This window comes from Myotis davidii, unplaced genomic scaffold (genome assembly GCF_000327345.1).
Source record: "Myotis davidii unplaced genomic scaffold, ASM32734v1 scaffold343, whole genome shotgun sequence".
NCBI classification, from domain to species: domain Eukaryota; kingdom Metazoa; phylum Chordata; class Mammalia; order Chiroptera; family Vespertilionidae; genus Myotis; species Myotis davidii.
The window spans coordinates 430,325-438,581 of NW_006293809.1; the positions used below are offsets into that span (position 1 = coordinate 430,325).

General features: G+C 47.1%; 1 protein-coding gene across 3 annotated transcripts; it reads left to right on the forward strand.

The window, feature by feature from the left end:
- Window positions 1-40: 40 nt before the first annotated feature.
- On the forward strand, window positions 41-7,204 carry CBLN4 (cerebellin 4 precursor). 3 transcript variants are annotated; one of them, XM_006767761.2, is made up of 4 exons: window positions 41-1,321; window positions 4,214-4,330; window positions 6,113-6,337; window positions 6,419-7,204. In XM_006767761.2, the coding sequence occupies exons 1-3, from the start codon at window positions 1,031-1,033 to the stop codon at window positions 6,308-6,310; spliced, it is 606 nt and encodes a 201-aa protein (XP_006767824.1). In that variant the 5' UTR covers window positions 41-1,030; the 3' UTR covers window positions 6,311-6,337; window positions 6,419-7,204. The 3 variants fall into 3 exon arrangements, with proteins under 3 accessions (XP_006767824.1, XP_006767825.1, XP_015422020.1); XM_006767762.2 differs by having other exon boundaries at window positions 6,436-7,204; XM_015566534.1 differs by having other exon boundaries at window positions 6,113-7,204.
- The last annotated feature ends 1,053 nt before the right edge of the window (window positions 7,205-8,257 follow it).

Consider the following 8,257-nt stretch of genomic DNA (forward strand, 5'->3'; position numbering starts at 1 on the left):
CGCCCCTCCCTGCGCACACGCTCCTGGCGCCGCGCACTCCCCAGGGCCGAGTGGCCTAGGACTCTGGCACTAGAAGCCGGCGCACCCGCCTGCTTACGGATGCCTTAAGCGCCAGGCGGGAGCTGCTCAGATCGGGTCACAGGACTCCTTCTCCCCCTTTCCCCGGAGCCCACGGGCTGAGCTGGAAACCAACGCCAGCCGACGCTGCGCTCCTATAAATAGCGCGCTCGCTCAGTCTTCGCGCTCTCCTGGTTGCGGAGGACAGAGAAAGTTGCGCGCAGGGACTCTGGGCGTGTGGTGTGCGGGTGCGGCACAGGCAGGAGAGGACCCTGCCAGCCCAGCCACCCTGCACCTGGAACTAATCCTGCACATTTGCGCTTCCGAGCTGGGCATTTGGCTGGCCGCTGCCTACCTGCGGCATCCGAGCCACACCGAGCTGTGGGGAAATTTTGACCAAGCAAAAGTGGCAGCCGCTTGTGTCTGGGCCATGAACACAGCCTCGCGTTCCTCTCCGCCGGGGAAACACCTTCCGCCGCTGTAATCCGTCCCTGCCGCTGGCCAGACGCGACAGGACCGCCTCAGCCCTGCTCCGCGCCCACCGCCCCGTGGCCTCTCTGAGCCCTCTTCTTTCTTCCTGATCCGCGGTTCACCAGGGGGTGCTTGGGTTTGGGGTGAGCATTTACTGCCAGTTTCCCCTTTGAGGCGTGAATGTGAGGGTTTGGAGACTTCTAGATGTCTGGCAACAAGGGGGGCGGGTGAAGGAGCCCCAGGCAGGGCTGACTCTGGGGCGGAGGAGGGTGAGGTAGGGGGTTCTGCATGAGCTCCTTAAAGGACAAAGGTAACCGAGCTGGCGAGAGAGCGCGAGGGAGACTCTGACTTCAAACCAGAGAATCGGTGGAAGTGAGAGCGCCGCCGCCGCCGTGCCTGCAGCGCTGTCTATCTAACCGCCGGCATCTTCCGAGCCCGTCCCCGGGAGCAGGCGACGCAGGCGATCCAAGCGCCAGCCGCTGCGGTTGCCCTCGCGCTCACCATGGGCTCGGCGCGCCGGGCGCTGTCCGTGGTGCCGGCCGTGCTGCTGGCCCTCACGCTGCCCTCGCTGCCCGTCTGGGCGCAGAACGACACGGAGCCCATCGTGCTGGAGGGCAAATGCCTGGTGGTGTGTGACTCGAACCCGGCCACGGACTCCAAGGGCTCCTCTTCCTCCCCTCTGGGGATCTCGGTGCGGGCGGCCAACTCCAAGGTCGCCTTCTCTGCGGTGCGGAGCACCAACCACGAGCCCTCGGAGATGAGCAACAAGACGCGCATCATTTACTTCGATCAGGTCAGATCCCGAGGGATGTGGGGCACCGGGGGCAGGGGCGGGGATTGCCCAGCGGCTCAGACCTGGCTGCCTGCTGAGCTCATCTGACTGGGATGTGGGGGATCATTTAGGCACTCGCCTCCCCAAATATGCCTGGGACTGAAACTTCCAGTGTCTCTCCCACACCAGCCCCTGCGCCCCCATTCTCCCCTGGCCTCCGGGAAAGGCTGCTGGGCAGCGGGACAAAGGCTGGGAACACAGGGCTGGGCAGCAAGAGCTCAGGATAAGTTTAGCAGCAACAGGTCCAAGGAGCTGGTGGGAGTCTGGTGCCTGGACTTTGCAATCTCTTGGCCAGAGCCCGGCCTCTGCCTCCAACCCCTGTCTGCAGGTGCCCACAGGCGGTCCCTTGGGGCTTTCCACACGCAAGGTAAATGGTTTGCTTCTCCCAGGTGGGTGGGCACTCTGCAGAGATCTTGCAGGTGGCCGGAGAGGGTGCGCAGTGGCCACGGTCGGCCTCGCTCACCTTTGGCCGCTGGGATCCCCACACACGTCGCAGGCGCCGCTGCAGGGGAAGCCCTTCCCTGGCGCTGGCAGAAAAGTTGCCGAGGCGGAGGGAAAGGAATTGGGCAGCTGCGCAGAGCGGCAGAGGGAAGCCTGGAGGGCCACTGGCTCTCCCTTCCCGGCCTGTCCTTTCAGAGAATTGCAAATTGCTGGGAAAGGACCGGTTTAGGGGCTGAAGGTAGGGGATGGTGGAGGAACTGATGAAATCCATGGCTGCTTTTCAGAGACTGGAGCTCAGACATTTGGCTAATGAAAACCCCCCAGGATATCAGCTCAGCATTAGCAAGGAGTCATCACTGAACACTGATTCCGGGGTTTTAATTTCCACCCTAACTGTACCCAGAACCTTTTTATTTCAAAGTCACATGTGTAGCCCACAGTTGTACAAAAAGCCACATGTGTGAGAGCGCAGGTGAAGAGGTACTGCCTTCGCAGGTGCTAGGGAAGCAATAAGGTGACAGGAGGTTCTTTATTAATGTTTCCTTAGCAAAGCACTCTCCCGCTTTTCGGAGACAGACCAGGCGCCTCTGGGGTTTCCTATGGGATAGCCACAGTTCAGCAGCCCCTTCAGGAGTGCAGTGCTTTCCATCCTGACAGAAACCAAGGCTAGACCCTCTGCTGGCTTGCATTCCCGCGCATTAATTAAATGTTGGGTGCTGTGGGCACTGCACTGTCCTGCACAGTGCATTCTTCCCAATGACCCGTCCATCAATTAGGAGAGGAGAGAGGCTTATTCCTCTGGTCAGGAGCCATGCGTCTTGGAGACAACAAGGCACATTTAGTGATAAATCTCGATGTGCCTGGATCTCTAATTACAGCATCAACCTCCAGCCTGTGCGCAGTCAACACTCACCAGACGTTTCCCTTATTCCCAATGATGTATGCTGCTTGTATCCGACTCAGGAAGTCCCCACTAAGTTTCTCAAATCACTTGGAATGTGCTGGGCGAAATCTGTGTAAAGCGTCTGCTGGGGATGACTGTGTGGCTAGGGACTTGCTGCCAGAAGATCCTCGATCATCAGGTCTGAGAAAGAAATCTGGTGCTGACTTAGAAGAATATGAAATCTCAGAATAACATTGTCCACATACATGCAGTTTAAGTCAGGGATTGAGCCTGACCATCACTATATTTTAGTGCAGTTCTCAGAGGTAAAAGTATGTCTTTCGGGAATTATGCTAAAGGGTTAATATTGGCATGAATGTGTTGTTTAAAAGAGATAGTAGCGGATTGCCTTTGATATAGGGGAAATGTGTCTTTTAGGGACATCTGCTTTTTTTGAATGCCACTTATAGATTTATCTCTTGAGGAGAAATGGAAGAAATCCTAGTTATTCTTCAACTCTCCCCCCCACTCCAACTCTCTTTCTTCTCTCTCTCTCTCTCTCTCTCTCTCTCTCTCTCTCTCTCTCTCGGACTTACCTATGAGATGTTTGCAAATTTGGTTTAAGAGGTCACTTGTTGAAATTCAAAGTTCATTTCGCAACCAGTAGATCCAGACTGAGCGTCTTCGAAAACAAGATGTATTGCGGCTTTCTTTGGGAACAGTACCTGATTTCATGCTTCATTTTTGACCATTGAACTTTTTAAATAAAGAGCAGGTGGCTGATCAGAGGGTGACGGCCAACCCTGGGAGGAGCAGAAGGCCCCCTAGGTCACAGTCTGCTCTGATTCACGCTCTCCTCTGTGGCAGCCCGTAAAAGCTGAGTCATTGCCAAAATAGAATTAAGGCCTATATGGCACAGAGATGAAAAAACGGCCAAGGCTCTCAGGAGAGGTTTGGCGGAGACTCCGGGGAGGGCCGGCCTCCAGATCACTCTGTGCACCAGCTGCTCAGTGTCATGGATTACGGCACATGTGGAGGGGGCGCCCAGGCTCTGTGTGGTGTGTCCAGGGAGGACTGGAGGGAGCCCATGGATGCGGATTGGCTGTGTGGGAAACACCGCCTCTGGACACTGGGAAGGCTTGCAGAGGGTGGGAATGTCAGTACATGGCAAGTTCCTTTTATCTGACTCTCAAGTACAGCTGATAAATCCATAAGCCCTCACATGTTACCTACATGTTCCCAGAGCCATCGGGCCCTGCTGGAAATTGAGGCATGAATACAAAGCTGTTACTTTATATTTTCCTCTACCATTTAGAAGACAGAAGATCCTTCCAATATACAAATCCATTTTTTTCAAGTCGCTAAAGAGGAAAGGAATAGAACTCAATGTTTTATTCTCTATGGTTTCTTAAGCTAGTTGTGGATTAGGAAAATAAAAAAAAAAGAAAGAAAAGGGAGGAAGGAAGGAAACATACTTACAGAAAAAAATATTATAATAATTTACTGTTATTTATTATTTTTACTTGTAGATCCTGGTAAATGTGGGTAATTTTTTCACACTGGAGTCTGTCTTTGTAGCACCAAGGAAAGGAATTTACAGTTTCAGTTTTCACGTAATTAAAGTCTACCAGAGCCAAACAATCCAGGTATGTGTTTTGACCTGTTCCCTTTCTATCCCCAAAACAACAGTGTTTATTGGTCGTGGGTTATGTATTTATCCAAATATGTGCTGTCACTGTAAAAATAAACAACCATCCACAGTAGTTTATTTTTAAAACACTTAACTTCTAATCTTCTCCTTTCTAGCCTCTATTAAGGCATGTGATGAGAAATATATAGAAAAAATAAACAATTGAACTTGTTACCTTAATAACAACCAACCATTTAAAAAACATGGCTTTGGATAAATGGTGATGAACGGAGGCTTGACTTGGGGTGGTGAACACACAATACTGTGTACAGATGATGTGTTATGGAATTGTGCAACTGAAACCTGTATAATTTTGTTAACCAGTGTCACCCCAATAAATTCAATGAAAAGGAAAAATAGCATGGCTTAGTAAAAACTCAGTGACACAAATCTCTTTATAAGATCTTGATTTCATTTAGCGCAGGTGCAAAATTATTTCAACTTGTAGGGATAGAACTTGTAAGGCCAGTAGAGTTTTACAAGTTCTTACTAAATAAAAAAAAATTTGCTATCATTGTTAAGAATTAGGAGAAACAGTTTACTAGTAAGAATACATTTCTGAGTAACTAACAATTATTTGATACACTTTTTAAATAAGTGGGTGCTACGTTTATGCTTCAGTTTACCTTCAGTTACTCTGATCCTGGTGAATTTTTACCAATTGCAACTTCAGTTAACAATATAGTTTGTGTTGTGCTTGTAATGGGCTTGTAATATATTTTGTAATGGGCTTGAGCTTACACTCAAAGGCAACCATGGGCCTAGTTCCTATAATGTTTAGATGTGAGAACATCCAATGACACCAACACATGTCTGTGGAATTCTAGGAACATGTTATCTTTTGCTCAATGTTTGTACTTCATGCTATGTCCATGTGAAAGATAGATTCACTCATCTACCACTTTTACATTTCCTAGTGAATGAATAAATTGATCAACCTCAGATTTAATTTATTCAGTATTTTTTTTAACGTAAAAAGAATGAACAGCTAGAAAACAAATTCACTGCCATAGGAAAGCTTTTCCAAACCACACTGTTTAGAAGTTAGTGTAATGTTTAATGCAGTATGATCAAAATTGTAATATGAAGAAAAGCGAATACATGTTGAGATTATTTGTTAATAATTTTGAGCTTATTAATTATTAATTCTTGCTAATTAAAATCTTCAATGGTTGTGGTGATTATTATTTTAAATACATGTTTCTTATCAAGGAAAACAGAAAAAGAAACCACAGTGCACACACAGTCCATGATTTAAGATGATTTTTAACAGTATGCATGTCACGGCTGCATGGTGACCCGCCCAGAAGTTGGTAGAGCTTTGCTATGTCTGGTTTATCAGGGTGAAGGGAGCTGGGCCTCTTTTTACTAACAGACTGGGAAGCTACAGGCTTGCTTCCTTACCGACAGATCGCTAATGAATCTCAGAGGTAAATAAAGTAGTGAGCTTAAGTGACAGGTGACGGGTAGCCAGTTTTCACATGGCTAGGCTGCTCTCCACAGATGGTACTCTTTTGTAGGCATTTAAGGGCATTTCTATGGAAGAAACTCAAGTTGACTTTGAACAGCCCTCACCCCGAGTTTAGCAGCATACTAAGTCTAGCCACTGCACTTGGCTGATTTGAAAGGAAAGGGATATATTTACTAAACATCAGATATTTCCCCTTGAGCATTATTTGTTATCCCTAGCAAATTTTTTGACTTTAAGGAGAGCTTAGTGACTTTTTTTTCCTTGTAGGTTAACCTGATGTTAAATGGAAAACCGGTAATATCTGCCTTTGCTGGGGACAAAGATGTTACTCGCGAAGCCGCCACCAATGGAGTCTTGCTCTACCTGGATAAGGAGGATAAGGTTTACCTAAAACTGGAGAAAGGTAACCTGGTCGGAGGCTGGCAGTATTCCACGTTCTCGGGCTTCCTGGTGTTCCCCCTATAGAATCCATTTCTCCGTGGCGTTCACCAGGTGAGGGGCGGCTCACCACTGAGTTATTGGAAGATCATTTTCTCATCCTCGGAGTGATGTCTTATTGGTTTCATGGGTCAGTATGGATTCTCTTTCAGGATCCCAGGCCTGTCCGGACCAATCCAGCTTTACCGATTACTTTTGCGTGCCTGCGCTCCCTATGTGTGGATCAGGACTCGGCAGACAATTCCTATCTGTGCGTCCGTGTAACCGTTATAGACTATCTGCAGATTCCTTCTGAATTTAATTTCCTGGAATTACTGAATTCGTTGCAGATGTGGAATTTTATCTATTTGTTTTTAAAAGACTGGCGAGTGGGTCTAAGAATGAGAAGATGCAAGAGTTCTGACTTCAGTCAATGGTTAGTGCGAAGCTGCCAAAGAGCTTACCTGTGTTGGTACATTGGTCACGCGTGTTCTTATTCCTTTGGACTCGGTTTGTTTTGTTCAGTGTAGGTACCTGGGAGTTGTTTTGCGGTGACTGGTTTTGTGTTTTCTCTACCAATAGGGTAATGAATGGCTTGTCCGCAAACTTACCCTATGAGATTCCCAACATGACTTCCCTTGAAAAAAGAATGCTTCATAGTTTTATTTTAATTATATATGTGAAAGAGTCATATTTTCCAAATTATATTTTCTAATAGGAAGAATAGGTCATAAATCTGACAAGGAAAAAGTTGCTTACCTGAGTTCTACCTGCTCAACCCCCAAACTTCCCCAAACCGCTCTCCTCCACCAGAAATCTTAACTTTGTTGCTCGACTTTAATTAACATGATTGATGATAATCACCTTATTAAAAATCTAAGGGATTTTCCCCCTTAGCCATGACCACTTTATTAATAGGTGATGGGATGCCCTTGTTTTTAATTATACTTTTAATTATACTTATGTTTTTAATTATACTTATGTTATACCTTCTGTTGTGTTTGAAGTATCATCTGGTTTTGCCTTAACTCCTTGAATTGTATATATTTATCTGTTAGCTGATATGAAATCCAAATATCCCATATCAAAACTTAGTGCAATATCTTATTTTGTCTTTTGTACAGATCATATGAATTCATAAAATTATTTATGTCTCTGTTATAGAATAAAGGTTAATATATGTTAGTTGAGTTTTGTCCATTCGTTTTGGAAATGTGTATTCTGCTGAGTTTATTTCCCCTCTCTCTCCAATCCTTTCCCCTTCCTTTTTTCCTCCCATCCTTCCTTTCATTTCTTTTTCCTGGAGTTGAATGAAAACTTTCTGGATTTTTAGGGACAGTCCCCTGAATTGGCATGTGGGACCTTTACTGTGTTTAACCTGTCCAACCAGGAGCTGTGAGCTTGCCGGCAGAGGACCCATGAACTTGGCAACTTTTTTGCCGGAGGATTTATTGTTAGGAAGTTATGTTAAAAAAAATCCCCTAGCCCTAGCCGGCTTGGCTCAGTGGATAGAGCATTAGCCTGTGCACTGAAGGGTCCCAGGTTCGATTCTGGTCAAGGGCACATGGCTGGTGCGGGCTTGATCCCCAATAGGGAGTGTGCAGGAGGCAACTGGTCAATGATTCTTTCGATGTATGTTTCTCTCTCTCTCTCTCTCTCTCTCTCTCTCTCTCTCTCTCTCAATGAGTGGTGATGAGTAAAAAGAACTATATTCTCCAACTGAGGACTTGAGGGAAGAGTTCTCCCCTTTTCTCAACGCTGAGAGACAAGCAGACCCCGTGGGCTGCTTTTCAGGGGGGACTGTTATCACAGGTGTCTCTTCTGGAGATCTGGCTCTATTTCCTGGTCTGTTGTCAATGAACACAGTTTTGGGAGGCCCCCTTCTGAAGCTGGGGGCAGCAAGGAGGGTGTTATGGGTCCTTCGGGAGAAAACACGCAGGCAGGTCCTCCAGTAAAATGGTGATTCCTCACCAAGTCAGCATATTCATTCATCAC